The following is an 18,873-nucleotide window of genomic DNA, read 5'->3' as shown; positions in this document are numbered from 1 at the left end:
GCATGGAAATTTCAGTCATGTTCACTGAATCTCGCAGGCTCTCTCTTCATCCTCACCTGTCTTGCAAACAGGCAAATTTGGAGGAGGGAGATTAAACCCCAGCTCTTAAAGGCAAGCCAAGGCTTATCGCACCATTTCACGCCTGCAGGGCAGCACTATCTGAAGCCAGCTGCACGCGTAATGCATGAACCTAAGGCACAGAAAGCAGCATGAACAAATGCTAGAAGTAAACCAAAAGATGCTGGTGGCCTCTGAAGACAGCATGGGAGAGTAAAATGCAAGGATATAATAAGAAATACCACATAAGTCTGTGGTAATTCAAACAGAATTGAATGAAAGAACCGTACAAGATATGAAGCAGCTTGCAACCAAGTTGATTGGTTTTACCTCTCTCAGCTCCAAGCTTGGAGTTGTAGCTGATCTGTTTTGCAGCTGTCTCTCATAAAAAGCTGAAAGTTTTTCCTAACTCTACACAGCTCTAAGACAACAGAACAATCCCTTCAGGCACAGCCACAAGAGTGAAAAACAAAACAAGACCAAACTACATAGTGGGGATTTTTGCTGCCATGGAAACACAATTTCTTGGTTAATACGTGTGAAAACAAAAAATAAATATATATAAGATAACTTTAGTGGTATTTTAGAATCTCAAAAAAAAAAAAAAGCCAGTTATGATTTTCAGTATGGGTTAATGCATAGGCCAGCATTATATGCCATCAGATGATTTAGCCTGGGACCACAGCCAGAGAATGGAAACTCCAGGGGACTCATCAAAGGTGGGTAAAATGGCAGCAGGGACTCAGAGCTGACACATGCAAGTACTCACACTTTGGAAGAAGATGTGAACTACTCCCCACTGCCCAATTAGCTGATGTGCTGCATTCATGGCGATTACATTGAGCATAAATAACTCCCTGGTAACTTGGGCTTCTCGTCTGTTGAATCACCCTGTTGTCTCTTTGCCTTCATCTGAGATTGAAAGTTCCCTTGGGATGGAGACTGCCTTTTAGCTACCACAAGCCAAACAATTAGAAGTACTAATAATTAGAGCTCCTAGATGCTAAATAAGGTGACAACAAAGAAAAAATAACAAAAGCAAAGAAACAAACAAAACCAACCAAACAAAAAACAACACTTTTACTCCAGTTTTATCTTACAAGAAAAACTGCTCATCCTACACTGGCAAAAGCAGATGAGAACACTTTAAATACTTACACAGAATGTCATGTTCGTGTATCTCAGAAGTGTACAGTTTAAATAGGAGTCAGGATTAGCAACAAGCAAGGAAATTTTTGTAAGACTCCTCCTTTGCTTGTAAAAAATTCTGAATTCTAGAAGTCTACAGAATAAGAAAAGGACCTCAATACATTCCCGATTATTCGTACTCATAAAACAAAAAGGAAACAACTGGATAGCAACAAGATTAACTAATGAAAGGACTTTATGCCTCTAACCTACAGAGCACCCCATATATTACATTTGAGCACAGCATACATTTGAAAGCAAACCTCATCTATCAGTCACAACACCTGGAAGCATTGTAAACATGCATTTGTAGAAATAAACCACTGAACAGACTTCTCTTGTCCTAATGAGATTTGTTTGAAATTTTACACAGAAAAAACAAGCTAAAAATTCAGCCTTCAACTTTTAGTTGTGAATGATGTCTTTTGCACACTGTATTTTGCATATCTAACCCTTTCATTCCTCTGGGTTTGACAGATGCCTTCTGAGACCACAGTTCCATGAAGGATCCTGATTGCTACTCTTCGCAGACACAGTTCATATTTCACGTTGGATGACTGTTGCATGATTACATTCATTGTGGGAGCTGAAGTTGGGTGCAGGGATCCTGGCGACAGAGGGTTTGGGAACTGGAGGTTCTCCAATAGCACTTCAAATCAAAATCATTCCAGATTATAGATTAAGAGGGAGGACTGTTTTCCATTTATTAAAAATGAAGCACTCACTAAAAAGAAAATGCTACAGAAAACACAGTTCTATTTCTTCACACAACTTTTAAATAAGAGCAGACAGAATGGTAGCTGGATTCTCAAGGACTAGCAATGAAGATATTTTATTAGGAAATGAGAAGCAATGAAATGTTGCTATACCTTAAAAGCTTACCTAATTTTTACAACTATATATCCTGCTCTATGAAAAGACTTCTCAGTAAATTTTGATGTCTCACATCATCACAAGTACAATCATAATAAGGTAGCTTTATTTCATAGGAGGAAAAAAAGAAATCTCCTCTACTCTCTAAGTGAGAAAAACAAAACTACAAACCCCAACTGACAGATATTCCCTGTTACCAAGAAGAGATGCAGCATTCACAATATGGAAGGATGTGTGCTTTTCCTCAAAGCTTACTGCCTCAAGACTGACTGTTTCAGGAGCAACTGAGGCTTTTTCTGTGATATTTTTGGGCCTCAGAAATATGGATTTACTTACTAGAGCCACATCCGTGCTCCTGCATTCAAATGCTGACTAGCATTTCCTCTAAATTCTTATCAGCCTGATAGAAGAGCAGTATCCAATATAACTTTTAATTCTTTCCTGCTCTGGCTCTCTTTTTTAATTACATTCAGGATGTTTTCATATCGATTTACTTGTCCTTATATTTAAATGCAGGAATTAGAAATTTGTCTTATATAGCATTTTCCATTAAAAGAAATATCTCATGCTATAACCCAGGGGGAAACAGAGCAAAAGCTTTTGATGCATGAAGCAGGTGGAGGCATGATGATATTTGAAGATTGCATTCCACTGTACTCTATCTTTGCATCCTTTGAAGCACTGCTGTGCGATTATTTTCTTTCCGCCACAAAAGCCACTCCTTTCTTATGGCAGCAATTGTTTGCCAAGTGCTCAGAATAGGCATCACAGCACTGTTGCTCAGATACACAGGGCACTTGGTTAGAAGAAAAACAAGTAATAATCCCAGAAAACAGAAAGAGAAAAAATAATGGAAATTTCACGACCTTCTGCTGATGACAACATATTTTATTATATGGGTTGATAGTGATGGGACAAGGGGGAATGGTTTTAAAATAAGACAGGGAAGAGTTAGGTTAGATATTAGGAGGAGGTTTTTTCACTCAGAGGGTGGTGAGGCAGTGGAACAGGTTGCCCAAGGAGGTTGTGGATGCCCCATCCCTGGAAGCATTCAAGGCCAGGCTGGATGTGACTCTGGGCAGCCTGGGCTGGTGGTTGGTGACCCTGCACATAGCAGGGGGGGTTGAAAATAGATGATCTTTGAGGTTCTTTCCAACCCAGGCCATTCTATGATTCTATGATATTTGCATTCAATGGAGCCTACCCAGCACCTGAGACTTCAACATGGTTTTGAAGGAGTCTACAGAAAAGTAAATAAGGAAAGCAATTATATTGTCAGAAGACTAAAAATTGCTCCATAAAACAAATTCTCCTTGTGAAATTTTCAGGTTCTCAGAAATTATGAGAAAGCATTAAAAAGTATCTACTTAAATAATGCAAAGTTTCAGATACCTTAATGCACAAATGTAACAGAATATCCTGGAGAGAAGTAGTCTGGGCTTATTGTTTCCACATAGTATCTGCTTCTATTGCTACAACATCCTTTCCAGAGAAAGTTCAAGCTGTTCTCTAAAAAACCACATTTCCCTCTGAAGTGTAGTATGGTTTCATCCTTAATTTTCCAGTTTTAGAGCCCAGGAACTCTGCCTGCTAGCTCTTACCTCAACTATTCCTCACAAATCTTGGAAAAGAACCCAGGAACTCTGACTTCTCTACTTCTCTGAGTCTCTGGACCACACAATGGCCTCTATTTCACCACAGAAGAGAAACAGAGGTGTTCCAGAACCACCTGAAACCCATTCACACATCAGAGCATTTCCCAAGATTATCAACTACCTTATTTCTGCCACTGGGAAAGCTCCAGGAGACATACTGCTGCTACCTTTCTGCAGAGCTCAGGTGCTGCTGTGAGATCAGTATCAGAACAGAATTTGTCTGCTTGTTACATTATTTATGTAGAGCAGATTGCAAAGCAATTACATTTAAAGTACAATTACAGCACCATTTGTACTTGCTAGGTAAAGAGGCAAAAGTTTTGAGGCTTAAATATCTTGAAAAGTGTGAAGTAAGTGGAAATTACTGTGTTCTCTCTTATTAGCTGCATGGTTATTTACACCTTTGCAGATTACCACGGTGCAGTGCAATTAGGCTTTGGAGTAACCGTGCAAACTGAGAAGTTTCAAGAGCTCTACTAAACAATTAACCCTTCAGTGTATTAATGGAGATGACCCTACAACATACTTTCAAACAGGGGCTTTTAAATTAACTTGGAAGAAAGGACAATAGATCACCTGGCCAGAAGCTGCTTTCTTACACCTGGAACAGCAGTTCAACAGTGACAACTTTCACCAACTACAATTTCTGGAGGTTGAGTAACATCCATGATAGAAAAGGTAAATCTAATGCAAGGCACTTGTGGTTCCCCTATGCCTCTACCACTCCTTCCCCCCCCCCCTTTTTTTTTTTTTTTTTTTTTTTTTTGGTCCATACAGTAAAAACCACCTAATAACAATTCTACTGAAGTCATGTCCTTTCCACACCACAGGTGGGCTATAAGAAGGGAGAGCAGTTCCTAGCAGGTAGAAACTATTGCTGATTTGGAGAGATTAGGGAATTAGGCTGCCTTCAGTTATTATTTTTTTTTTTTTTTTTCCAGGGGTGTTCTGCATGTTTGGTTTTTTTTTCCCCTCATTTAACACACATACACTCTGTCCAGTAGCATGTTTTCCCAAGCCAAGACATTCCACCTCTTGCACACTATCAGAAACATGACAGATGACAGGCATGTGACATTATCAGAGTTAACCCATAGTACAGGAGATGCCAGTACCTCACTGTGATCTCTAGTACTTTCGTGGCTACTGCCCTCAAAGCCTCAAGCATCACCGATTCACTGCTGAGATGACCACCTCACAAGGCAGAGGAACGTGACTGAGATTAACTAAGATCATACCAGAAACTCAGTTGTAAATCATCTTGGACACTTGCTCCAGCAAGCATGTTGCCATCTACAGAGAATACTCTCATTACCAGCATAGTGGCAGAGGTTCTTGGAAATGAAAAGAGGACATTCAAAAGGACTGAATGAAACCAACCACCTCTGGGCATCAAGGAAATGCCTTACCTGAAGAAAGCCTCTCATATGCAGACCTCATTTTGTTAAATCAATGCTTTCTCAATCACGTGTCCTCTTTCAAAAAGCAACTTCACGTCTACCTCATACTCCCTTCCCTCTCCTCCCCAGATCATCTTCAATCCCCCTCACTCACCCTCCAGTTTTACAAGAGACACAGTGCACACATCCACACCAGTACTGTGTTCTGCATGATCTGCTTACCTCCACAGTGAGCTTTCAGTAACACTTCCCAAATTGAAGTCATAGAGCTTTGTCAGAATGAGTATCACCTAGAAGAGAAAGGGAAAAGAAAAAGTTTCTTTTAAAAGTTTCTTTTAAAAGTTTCTTTTAGCCTGTGTAACAATACAGAAGGCATCTGAAATCTGAAAGACATTGAGATTTTGGAAAGGGTCCAGAGGAGGGCGACTAAGATGATCAGGGGGCTGGAGCACCTCCCCTATGAGGACAGGCTGAGGGAGTTGGGCTTGTTCAGCCTGGAGAAGAGAAGGCTGCGGGGTGACCTCATTGCAGCCTATCAGTACCTGAAGGGAACCTACACCCAGGAGGGGAGTAAACTCTTCAAAAGGGCTGACAACAGCAGGACTAGGGGAAATGGATCCAAGTTGAAGGAGGGAAGATTTAGGTTGGATGTTAGGGGGAAGTTCTTTACTAGGAGAGTGGTTAGGCCCTGGAACGGGCTGCCCAGGGAGGTTGTGGATGCCCCGTCCTTGGACGTGTTTAAGGCCAGGTTGGACGGGGTCCTGGGCAACCTGATCTGAATGTGGATGTTTGGTGGCCCTGCTAGGCAGGGGGGTTGGAACTACATGATCCTTGGGGTCCCTTCCAACCCGGGTGATTCTGTGATTCTGTGTGTGATTCTGTGTGAAATCACCCAAAGGAAGGCTTAGAATTTATTCATTAAGGTTGCAGTGATATGAGATCAAGTTTAAAAAAAAAAAAAAAAAAAAAAAAGGAAAAATAATTCCCTTAATGCATCATGTAACCAGTAACATTTATTCTAATCCTAGAGACGTTTTGCATTTGAAATAAAACCTGCCAACAGGAATTAACAACATTGTGAGTTGCCCCCTCTATACCTATGTTATTCAAGGTCAGGAATGGAATTGGATGCATCCTTGTCAATCCAACAGCCCAATCAGAAATTACATTTGACATTTTCCTTTTTCTCTCAAGATGCTGATGTGAACTACCTCATCATCATGGATAGTAATGGCAAGTTTGTTTATGAAGATCCCTATCCAGCAAAGCAAGCCATTTTGCCCAAAACTACCTTTGCTGCAACAAGGACCTTTCTACCTCCCTTTTTCCAAAAGACCTGTTCTCTCCCTCCCTTTTCCTCCTCCCACAGCAATGGGACTTGTCACTCCTTTTATTTGGTTTCCCAGCAGCAAGGCTGATGGGTGAAGACTGGGTGAGGAGTTTAAAAGCTCTGCAGAAAGGAAAAATACCAAAGGATTAATCAATATCATAAAGGCTGCAGCAGTCTGTTACTGTCAGCACAATACCGGGAAGAGACCTGTTCAAATTGTAAGGACCTTGATACGTGACTATGCAGTCAGTGCCCAACTTAATGGCTTTCAAAAAGATGCTCTGAGCATCCATCTCTCCACTGGATTCACAGCCCGATTGCATTTTTCCCTTTATTTCCCCACGCAGAGACTTTTAGGAAGGAGATAAAAGCCAAGCTGCTTCCAGCAGGGTGTGAAGAGAAACCTGCCAGGCAGATTTGAGTCAGCATATGCAAGTCCATGTCAGCCTAAACTGTTTCTGTGCAGTGGGGAAATAAGGACAATGCCTTTTTTTATTGCAACTTAAATCCTGCACACACCTTCCTATACAAATGGAGAAGAACCAGCTGCCAGTCACTGCCATCAAGGTACATCCACACAGCATCCCTTTATACCAACTAATGGAAGCAGTATAGCCTGCATCTATAACCTTATGAGTAATGTTTTTAGAATACACCCTACAACTCCAGAGATTCTCTCAAGAGGTTCTTGGAAGCCATGCCCCACAGCACAAGCACTGCCTTGCCAGAAGTGACTCCCTTCTTATTGCTCACGGCTCCAAAGAGGCAGTTTCCCTCTTTTGACACCTAATCACTATGAAACCAGGAAGCAGGACTTTCAATAAAGCCAGCAGATCCTGGATCTCTAAACTTCTTAAGTTAAGCCTTTCTTCTCTGTTCTGCCGAAGTTTGATCAGGATAATTCTTCCCGAAGTTGCAATTCCAAATGGAGGCAGCAACCATAATCCCCCAGCATCCTGTATGCCTCTCCTCACATCCCCTGTGCTCTGTATTTTTGAAGATGTCAGTGGTCTGCTTTAAACCCTGCAAACAGCAGGATAATGCCAGCTCTGCAGGAGGAGGTTGAATCCTACTCAGCTCCTGGGTATTAATCCAAAGTAAAGGCATGTTGTTTAGTAGGACTCGTTGAAATTTCCACCCAGGATGCCTAACAAAAATCCAGCTCTGCCTTTTGTCAAGGTGTGGAGAACAAAAGCAAAACCATGCCTTAGCACTTCAATCTCACAGAGAGCACCAGGAAGCAGCAGGAGTTTCTTGACGCCCCACTACCACAGGGCAGCCGCTGGCAGCACACTGCCCACAGAACCACTCACCTTGTAAGTCCCAAAGACCTCTATCCCATCCCACTGACTTTTGAGATAATATTGTTGAAATTCAATACAGGTAATGCTCACAACAGTTTGGAAGCTTGAAGACCAGAGAAGATTGGAGAGGTTTGAATACAGCCTACCCGACAAACACTGCAAGGGCACATTCCCCGCAGCTTCACGGCAGGAGACTGCAGGTGCAAATGGTGCTACTAGGGAGGCAGCTTACATGAGGTTAAGGCACAAGTCAGAGCCCAAAGATATGTCTGGTTACTGATCTGTTTTCAAAGGGTCCTTTTGACAAAGCCTTGCAAAGGGAAAACCTCAAAGCATTTCAAGAGGCTGTTCAGAGACCTCTATGTTATGCTGGAGCCAGCCATGCCACTAAGCAACTACCAGCAAGGTGGGTGTCCCATCCCTGGAGACACCTAAGGTCAGGCTGGAGGGGCTCTGAGCACCTGATGGAGCTAGAGGTGATCTTGTTCTTGCAGGGGAGTTAGACTAGGTGACCTTTAAAGGCCCCTTCCCTCAAACATTCTATGATGGTGTAATTCTAAGGGTGAATGGGCAGCTCTAAGCAAGTACCCCATTTCCCAGCATGTTTGTGTACATGAATATTTCAGCAGAAACATTTCAGCAGAATGGAAGTAAAAGAAAATTATACATTTTTTCTTATGTACAAAATTGAATTCTGACAGTTGAAAGAAAGAAGAAATACCTTCACTGATTCAAGTCAAGACATTTGATTCCAAAGTTCACTTTGTAAAAAAGTTTAGATTGTGTTCATCAGTGCTAACTAATAACCACGCCTTTTCTGTGTCATAGTAATTTCATATTAAAATTTTGACAGTTTTCATTCTAAAAGCTGAATTCAATTGAAAATTGGAGTTTTCACATTTAGCTCGCTGCTTAAAAAAAATACATATACATTTTGTTCTTCAACTGAAGTGTGGGAAATCTAGAATTTCTACCCCACAGCACAGACTTTCACTTAAATTAAGATGAAAACATTTTGCTCTGGAGAAAAGAAAGTTTCAAGTGGTATTGATTCGGAAAAAACAACTTTCACTTAAGCATTTCTTTTCTTTAATAAAAATGAAGAAAACACCTTCATAGTCCCAAATGAAACTGTCTTGTCTGTTCATGAAATCAACCCCCCAAAAATTAATTTCAAGTCAGCTGAATGCTGAACTGCATTTTTCTCCAGGCTCATACTGCTGGCTCCAGGGAGCACCGCTCAGATGGGAAGAGTCCCTCCTCCTCCTCCCACAGGGCAGGCTGCAGCACTTCCCTGGACACCCCAGAGGCAGGTAGCCCTGAGGGTACCAAGCAGCTCAGCTGGGAGAAAAGGAAAACAGGAGGACCAGGCTGCAGGACAGAGCTGGGAAATAGGTCAGGCTGAATTACAGCTCCCTCAAGGCAATACAAACCCTCTGGAAAATGCAATTTAAAGCTGAGCTTACACAAAACTAAATGACCTGAAAATTCAATAAACTGTTTCAGTTTTCAAGACAGAAGTGGAGATGGGAGATAATCAGAAAAATTATTCTTTTTCCTTTGGAAATAAATGACCTCCTAGTCCTGCAATAACTTTCTTCTGCACTGTGTTTTACATATACACATCCCAAATGCTTTTGTTTGTTCACTTATTTCCAGAAACTGCACTGTTGGACAAATACCCTGCTGTAACATCTCTGTGTAATTGACAGGAATTGGCTTTTTTCTTATCCTCGGTGACTAATTCACTAATACAGCTTAAGATTTTCTGGTATTTTCAAATCCTACATCCCACTGTAAAAGTGTACTAACCCACTAAATTTAGGTCTGATATGATGCACCTCTTGTTTATACTACAGCCAGCAGGTCTTCAAGATTGCCCAATGCAACAAACTCAAGTCATGACACAATTTGACTGATGTGAAAGTAGAGAAAAACATAAACAGAAAGGGGAAGAGAAGTCTCTCTCCACATTGAAAACATATCCCTGAAGGGGCTCCTATTGTTCAGAAAATTATTAGGAATCTCTGAGCCCATAAATCACAAGAGTGCTCAGCAGCTCTCCCGAGTATTTGGTGGTATAGCAATCTTTTGTCCTCATAAAATTTTACTACAAAGGAAATTTACTTTAGTTCATTAAACCCTCCTCCAGATCGTGCCAATTTCAAGGTGCCAAAGTGCTTTGCACATACCCCACAGTAGATACGTTACTCTTATCCACAAATTAAAGTGAAAAGACATTGCAGTTTCTTCAGCAGGTTGATAGTGAACTTCAGAATGAGCAAGAAACACCGAGTCAATGGCAGTCGTGCTCCCCCATCAGGAGATACCCATATTGGAGAAGAGGAGCAGCAGCCAAAGAGAACGGTGATCAATTCAGATAGATGTCTGAAAGGCTAGCACTGACCCACTTCATGAAATTCATCTCCCCTCTAAGTGATCCTGCTTTATCAGCACAGAGATTTACACAGCACATCAGCAGCCCTGTCCACATATTTAAAGAAAGTAACTAATAACGAGCAAAGGGATGAGCACTGGGCAGCACACAGCAGAACAAAAAAACCCAACTGTGGACAGATTTACACATGAAAAAATGAGAGCTCTTTGCTAGCTTGTGTTGGTATGCTGGGGTCACAGACTCCATTTCCTGCCTACAGACCTACTTTCATGATCTTTGAAACCTTTTCTGCCCCACGCACCAACCACAGGAAGCTTGCCCACAATTTTCAGCCACCTTTCCCCAAGCCATAGAGCCCGATACATAAATTAAAAATGGCAATAAGCACAGCTCCTGGGAACCAGTATTGGGGAACTGCTCACAATGAAGGAAATAGGCTTCAAAAGCTTGAGGACTGGCACTGCGCTATGGAGGTCCGTAGCTGCTTGTTTCTTTCTTCTCTTTATTTATTAATTTTGACCCTTTGAAAGATGACCCTACCAACAAGCCAATGGAATTACTCAGGGTAAGTAATATAATCTTTCTTCCATTATCTGCATTCAAAGCTAATTCAGGCAAAAGCCACCAATATCTGTTTCTCTACACAAATGTGGGAACATATCTGTGTTCAATATATGTTAGTGCTGATGTGTGGGGTAGTTTGAATTCAGCCAGCAGCTGAGCACCCAAGCAGACTATCACTCACACCCCACTCCAGTAGGATGAAGAGAATCAGAAGAAAAAGAAGAAAAAGTTTTCATTTGAGAGAAATGGGGGGAATAATAAATGTGGGGGAAAGAGGAAAAAAGCCATCACTGACTGCCTTCCATAACCAGGCCGATGCCCAGCAAGTCTCTCAGCAGTGGTTACATTGCAAAGACTACTTTCTGATTTCTATCACTGCACACAATACTAAATAGAATGAAATATCCCTTTTGACAGCTTGAATCAGGTGCCCTCATTGCATCCCTCCCCTATGCCCAGGGAGCAGAGTAAAAAACAGAAAACCTTGACACTGTGCAACAACCATTCAGCAAAAGCTATAACTCTACTGTGTGAACAGAGCTTTAGTCAAAAATTCAAGCTGCTATGTGAATATATATATATAATTTTTATTATTATTATATTATTATTATATATATTATATATTATATATTATATATTATATATTATATATTATATATTATATATATATATAAACTCCATCTCAGGCAGATTCAGCAAAAGCATTTTCCTATATCAAGGTCTAGCAGTTCTCAAAAACAGTCGCTGCATAATCCTCATCCCACCAGAATTCCCCCCCAGCACACAAACACCACAGATGTACATCATGTGTACACGTGATCATGCACACCACCATCCTCATTTAACCTGGAAGCCTAAGTGCTAAGTTGCTTATACCTGGGAGTGCAAGAAGCATACAGCACCATTACAAAGCAGCCATGTGAAGAACATAAATTTCACAGGTTTTAACGGATTCAGCAAGCACCACAACTATGAGAAAAGACAAGTAATGTCATCTTTGTTTTACCAATGAGAAAGCAGAGGTGGGAAGAAATTAAGTGTTTCTCTATATAGAAACACTCAGGAAGAGGAATCCAAATCAATGTTTTGAGTTTGCTTCAATTCACTTTGCAAGCTCATTGGAAAAAATCAAATTAAAGACTAATTCATTCTAAAGAAGAATCTCCATCCAGGAATTTTACACGGTTGAAATAATCCACCTCAACAGATTTAGCTGATCTAGACTAACAAACATATCCTGAAAGACAAAGCTGCAATCTGAGCTCGTGCAAAGGAACAGCGATTAGTGAAAGACCATCTACAACTTCAACACTAAACTTTTCCCCAGTCCACTGCAAGCATCTGAAGGAAACAACTCTAGATACTAAAACTTGCAAGCAACAGCATATCCTTAGACACAAGAGAAAAGCAACAAAGGTGCTAACAGCAAATGCAGGCCAAATCGTGCCCACTGGAAATCAGAGCAACATTTCTGCATGAGCAAAGAGATGTCATCTTAAGCAAAGGACCTTTTTAAAAAAAAAAAAAAAGTCTCCAGATAAATGATCTGTGGGTGGCTTCAGGCAGTGCTAGCAAAAGAGCCCTCTGAAATTGAAAGAGACAAATCCCCAAGATCACACACAAAAGCAAAACATGTTCCAGTGAACCTATGATCTCCAAACCGCTGAGGCTGTCAAATTTGTCCTCAAAACAAGAACTAGTAACTAAAAGAATGATATTTTCCCTTAATCCCTCTCTTGCCCATGTCGCTTTTCACTTTCCAGTATGAAAGATGCCAGAGTACACTCTTCCTTCCCCTTTTTTTTTCCACCATACAAAGCAGGCAGCAGAATAAGCTGAAGCCAGACCACGAAAACTCTTCCCATGGATTCCCTCAGGACACCAGCAACAAATCACATTACCTACACAAAAGCACACTCTGGATGAGAGCAGCAGTCTGAAATTCCCATTTCCAGACCTTGGGGTAGATGAACAGAATCTGCAGAAAAGCAACACTACAGCACTTCATACAAAGAGACAGTGCTGGAAAACACACCTTCCTCCTCCTGCATGATTTCCAGCAGCAGCAGGACGGGTTCCAAGCATACTGAGTCCCCCTGCTTTAGCATTTTCAGTTGTGAACAGAGCCTTTCAAAGAAGAACCCATTGACTCCAACAGAGGCAGATGCATCCCAGTGCTATGCGTTTCCCTATTGAGAAACGATTCTGAATTAAACCTGGTAGGCTCTCATGCTTTTGGATTTAAGCATCAGGAATGTATTCAGATTTTCCTCCCGAAGCAGAGATCCAGTGTTTAATCAAATGAGAGATATTTGTAGCCACTACCAGGTCAGCCGCATTGCTCTTCCGTGTCTCTAGTGCACGTTAAAAAGTGCACAATATTCTCTATATAAAAATATATAGGGAATATATTACCCACCCACCCCCAACGAACATTCAAAACCCATATTGGTAAATCCTGAGTTTCATCAAATACCTTCTGCCTACTACCTACTTACACTTAGCATGCACGCACAAAGTATAATCACTTTCTTAACATCTCCTTCCTGAAGAAATAAAAGAAAGGCCTCCAGCATGGTTTATCAGCCCTTAGAGAGAAGCTGGATTCTATCCCAGAGGCTGCAGTGGAGCCCTAAACATAGCTACCGGGTCAGATCGTAAAGCATTTGTCCTCCTTGTAGGGGAAAAGTACTCCATAAAAGCTAAGTATTGGTAGATTTATTAGCCCCCCAGGAGAAAGCCTCTGAGAAAGGCATGGTGAATTAGCTGCCTTTTTAAGAACAGCAATAAAACACGGGAGACATTTAAGAATTCCAGACTATCGTGAACAAACACACCAACGCTATTAGCAGCTTACAAGTAGCACCAGTTGTTAAAGACAGATGGAAAAGCCCCCTCTGAGTTACATGATCCACACCTCTGGTGAGACAAAGTTGTGTACCACAAAATCATTCCCAGCTCCTCTGGATGGCCTTGCTGCACACAAACACACGTTCCCACCAGAAAAGATATCTAGATTGCTTAAAATAACAGAAGCCTGAGCTTTATCTCTGTGTAAGTCAGTTAGACATAAATACAATCTCTCCTGGCAGGAGGTGATATGATTTAAGGTCCCCCTATCATACATTATAAGAGCTGATAGCAAAGAACTCATAATTTATTTTTATTGATTCAGCAACCTATGCTGGATCATATCTTCCAATTCTTCCCCCTTTCTGAAGCCTTGGGAAATTTAATTTATCTTTTTCCACTTTCTTCTTCTTCGTTTTAAAGTTGCTGTGTGCACACCTCTACCTAAGTTCACGAAGAAAATGAAAAAAGGCCCCAGTTACTTTGCCAGCTCCGTTCTCCTTCCAATTATCTTCTGATACCATCTGCGAACCAGATTTTGTGCAGCATTTTAACTCTGTGGAGTCACATACCTACTGAAGGGCAATTCAAAGCTTCTGACAGGGAGATCTCAAAAGGAAGAATGACTTGAAGTCCAAGTCTGGGCGCATTACCTTCTGAGGACAGCCCACAATTAAAGAGGAAAAAAAAAGTACTATAAAGTTGACAGAAGTTAAGACAGAGCAGCCCTTTGAGACATTATAAACTGCTAGGACAGGTGAAGGTTTTCCTTGAGGATTGAAGACAGACTGATTTCATACAGAAAACTAAACTAGGTGAAGAATTTTGTCTGAGCCATCTCTAAAAGTGAGAGAGGAAAAACAGCTCCCATAAAGCTCCCCCTGAAAAAAATAAACAAAAATTTCTCTTTGTTCTTCCATTTCAGACTTCATACTCCATACATACATATATACACACACACACACACACATATATATATATATACATATATATACATATATATGAAGATCAATGATTGTCCTTAGTTAGACTTCAGTGAACCATTCTAACTTGTGCTGGATGGAGCAGAGGCAGGACTTTCTCCCTCAGAAGAGGTTTAACCTCTTGAAGCCCTTTCCAGAGTATGACTCAAAGATTGACTTGTTTGTGTGGAAATGCTTCACTGCTAGATCAGGAGAATTAGCTACTATATCAAAGAACAGGAAGTCACACCTGTTGTGCTCCCAAAAGGCAGAGCCTTGCCTTTGACAGGACAGCAACAGATGGACGAGTCACCATGTCTGCAGTGTGGGCTGCTTACAGACCCAGCAGTCAAGAGAGGCAATGGCTGTTGGAGCCTCCCTGTTCTATTTCCAGCTCTAATGCCAGCTTGCTATGCTTGACTTCACCCACCTGCAAGGCAATGGAAATATTATTGTTCAGAATTGAATACTATTGTCTCAGAACATTACTCTGAGAAAACATCCTTCTCTCTCCAGGAGAGCCAGTCCAAAAGTTGAAGTGTCACAGATGCTACCACAAAGGGGAAGGACATACCTGCTGCAAAAAAAAAAAAACACCCTTGTTTCTGCTTTTAATGGCCAGTTAGAAAACCTTCCATGCCTACTGCAGGGTCATTGCTAGCATCAAATCCAAGCACCTTTGACTTTCGCATATTTCCTTGCTTGCAGCAGACCAGGGAAATAAGGATTGCTGCAGTTTTCCAAATAAAAACTATGAGCATGGAGAAAACAATGGCAAAATGCACAGATTGTTCTGTCATGGTAAGTTCTGCATTTAGATCTTCCCACATGTTCACCACCAGACCTTGAACGCACGGAACATTGTTAGAATAAAAATGTTAATTGTAATTCTTTAAATAAGTCTAGGTAAAGAATTCACAAATGTAATCAAGTAGTAGTGAAAACAAGGTATGAGAATTACTACAGAAAAAAAAGAAACAAAAATAAAAGCGATAGCTTAGAATACGTGACTATCACAGCCGACATGGGTCACTCAAGGCTAACAAGGACATGGGATCAGAAAGTGCTGGAGGTAAAAGAAAAGCACAAGTCAGAGCTCTCCATAGACAAAAGGTCAGAAGCAACAGTGTGAGTGCTAACTAGCCAATTAACATATTTTTTACATTATTACAGATTCAACAAAGATGAAACGATCTGATTATCTTATATATTAAGGTAATAAAAAAGGCATTCTGTCAAATTGACAGCACTTTTCTGACCTTGAACCTATGTTTATACTGCAGTTCTTCTCTGCAGATGCCCACAGCTACTTTGAAACTTACCAGCTCGGCTGTGGCAAGGTCAAATTCTTCCTTAGCAACTCTTTTTTCTACTGATATTTTCTTTCAAATCAAGAGTGAAGATCAGTTCAGCCATCTTTATTACTTTATGTTTCATCTCATCGTAATTCTGAACTCAAATATCTGTCACACACATACATTTCATGATCACTACAATATTTCCATCCCTTACACCACCAGCTACATTGTTTGGATTGTGCATTTTTGTTTTTTTCTTATTCTTTGTGATGAATCATTAGGTAGATAAGCAAAAATATTTCCATCAGTTGCTGTGAAAGCACTCTCCCTGCACAATTTCCTTTCTTTGTTCCTGTGCAAAGAAAGTACCTGTTCTTGTTCCTCACTCAAACCAAACACCCCTGGAGCTCTAGCATCATCTCCTTCAAAGGGCTCAGTGAAGAAGACTTCCATGAAATCTGCATCATGAGATGTTTCCAGAAACCAGGCTGGGAACAATTCCTCTGTGTACACCAACCACACTGAGCTAGCTGGTTGCAATGTCAGCAGCCCAAAGCACCACAGTGCCAAAGCTGTTTGTGATAAACCAAACAACTGTAGGAGCTGGTTGATGGACATTCATATGATGGACAAGCACATGCTGTGGAGCCTGGCTCTTGGACATTTCAGTATTTCAGACTGCAGCTACACCAGCAAAACAGACTGAAAATGATCCATACCACCACAGCTTGTAAACAGCCTCACCTAGAGATCAAGCAGCCTTCTAAGCATGTTGAACAGGAAATGTGAGCAAATAGCGCACTACCTGGCTAACACCATGATTGCTACTTCATCATGCTTGGCCATGGGAAGGTTTAAGTGGTGAATGCTTTGGCAGGGGGGTTGGACTCAATGACCTCTGGAGGTCCCTTCCAACCCCTACAATTCTGTGATTCTGTAATTCAAAGGTGTGATAGGTTGCCTCTTTCCCAGCAAATTATAAAAGCCGAGTCTCTAAGATGTCCTGCCAGAGGAACCTAACTTAGGGCTAAGGATTATGAGGCACCAAGAGGATGGGGTAACCCCACAGCACTGCCCTAGCCCAGCGGATACAACCCACATCAGAGAGGAAGAGCAATGACAGTGCAGGTCTGAACCTGCAGTTCTTCCAACTCGCCCTCCACAGCAGCTATTCACCAGTTCTCTACCTGCCAAGAAAATAAAAAATTTGGAAGAAAGGTACAGATAATACACCACATTTTTGCTCAGCTGAGTATTTCCTAAAGAAAGTAAAACATACTGACATGAAATCTGACCCCATAGGAAGGAAAAAAAAATTTTAAAAATGCACCTTCCCCCCCAACAACTGCCCCTCCCCCTCACCAAAAAAAGTCTGTCATTTGAAGAACTGACACCAGCTTTCTAGTGGGGGAAAGAATGAAGGAGTATGCAAAGAACCTCAATAAAAATCTTCTGGTGTCAGCCAGTATTAAATCTGGGGGGTTTAAAAAATGCATTCATCTGTTTTTGAGCTCTGAAAGACAGAAAGAAAAAAAATATTTTTCCCACTTTAGAAATATCTTGTGTTAATGTCTACATGGGGAGATGTGGAACAGCGCAGTTAAAGCTGTCAAGGGCAATTTTTTCTTACAGACTTAAGTGTTCCATTACTTAAAAAAAAAAAAAAAAAAAAAAAAAAAGCTGAGAAAATAGAGGAACTTGAATTCAGATCTTCTTTAATGCAACATTATGGCTAAGAACTTCAAAGCCGTAAAAGGTAGGAAGTTAAAAAGCACAAATTCTACATTGTGCACGTGGATTATAAAAAAGCAGCAGCAAGACACCACTGCAGAAATCCAAAGCACCATTGACTTTTTCAGCTGTCTGCTGATTGGTTGGGGTTCAGGGGCAGTTGATCAGATAAAAATACCTATTTACTCTTTATTACAACCTCACAGCAGCAGAAAACTTTCAGGAAGGTTTGAATTCGTGAGATCATTCTCCTTCTCTTACACAATGGAACCAAGGATAATGAAAAATTCTTTCCTGCTAGCCATCAAAAAAATCGAAGCACAGTCTTCATTTCAAGCCACTACCCATACCCTTCTTCACAGAGAAAATAGGAATCATGGTCAAACTGAGACTTTGCTGATCATCATTTGAACTGGGATCACTACTAAGATATCAGATAGGATATCATAACCTAAGAACCCTTTCAAGTCTCACATAGCAAGGATTAGATTTAACCAGAAGACTCACTTCTTTGCCCTCCTAGAACCCGAAGAGTTGCCTTGCACCTTACACTGAAAAACCAACAATCATCCGTCACTAAGGTAGGGCTCTAAACAGCAGTAACAGTCCCACTGATTATCCCATCATTGCCACATGCTCACCACCAGAAATTTCTCAAAGCTGGTGAAAGTCCTTCTGCCCTTGGGGAACATAAGAGGGAATGGCTAAGATACAAAGAAACAATAGAGATTGACTAAATGTAATGGCTGTTACAGATCTGGTAAGATCTGACAGCTTGGTTCTCCTCTTTGCTGTTTCAAGAGCCCTAGATTTCTGTGGGAATAATCTCTTCTCTCTGTAATCAGTCATACCACAACATCCTGCCTTCATAAATATTATGAAGTCCCCAGAGCAGAACTGCCCTGTCACTCCTCACCTTACACTAGCATCATCCACACAATAGAACAAGATTGACGCTTGCTGTGAAATGAAAACGTGGGTTGGAGAATGGCCAGGCACACCAGATACATCATTCTGTTTTATTAGAGCCCAGATTAGAAAGAATCAATAGCGTCCAGGCGTCTACAGATGGCAGTAAGGACAGACAGGTGACAAAGTTTAACTGAAGGTGAAATTCAATCCTATTGATACATGGTGCGTGGGCACAAAATCTTAAACAACACACTAGGGAATAAATTTGCCAATTCCTTGTCAGGTAAAGCAGGGTCATCTCCAGAGGTTATAGTGCAAGCTCTGTTGCTCTGTCCCTTCCGTGAACCACCC

At 41.1% G+C, this 18,873-nt stretch overlaps 1 protein-coding gene across 5 annotated transcripts in view; it reads right to left on the bottom strand.

Annotated features, from left to right (window-relative positions):
• The window catches only part of SORCS3 (sortilin related VPS10 domain containing receptor 3), a 271,002-nt gene that overhangs the window by 185,803 nt on the left and 66,326 nt on the right, over positions 1–18,873 (bottom strand). For all 5 annotated transcript variants that reach the window (XM_048945765.1, XM_048945769.1, XM_048945768.1 and 2 more), the window contains one exon: positions 5,396–5,463. In XM_048945765.1, the coding sequence (XP_048801722.1) occupies positions 5,396–5,463 (68 nt within the window). The remainder of the gene's footprint in view (positions 1–5,395; positions 5,464–18,873) is intronic.

The sequence above is a fragment of the Lagopus muta genome, chromosome 5, assembly GCF_023343835.1.
Source record: "Lagopus muta isolate bLagMut1 chromosome 5, bLagMut1 primary, whole genome shotgun sequence".
Classification (NCBI taxonomy): Eukaryota; Metazoa; Chordata; class Aves; order Galliformes; family Phasianidae; genus Lagopus; species Lagopus muta.
Note: the sequence above shows the minus strand (reverse complement) of the source record. Positions and strands in the feature narration are given on the sequence as shown.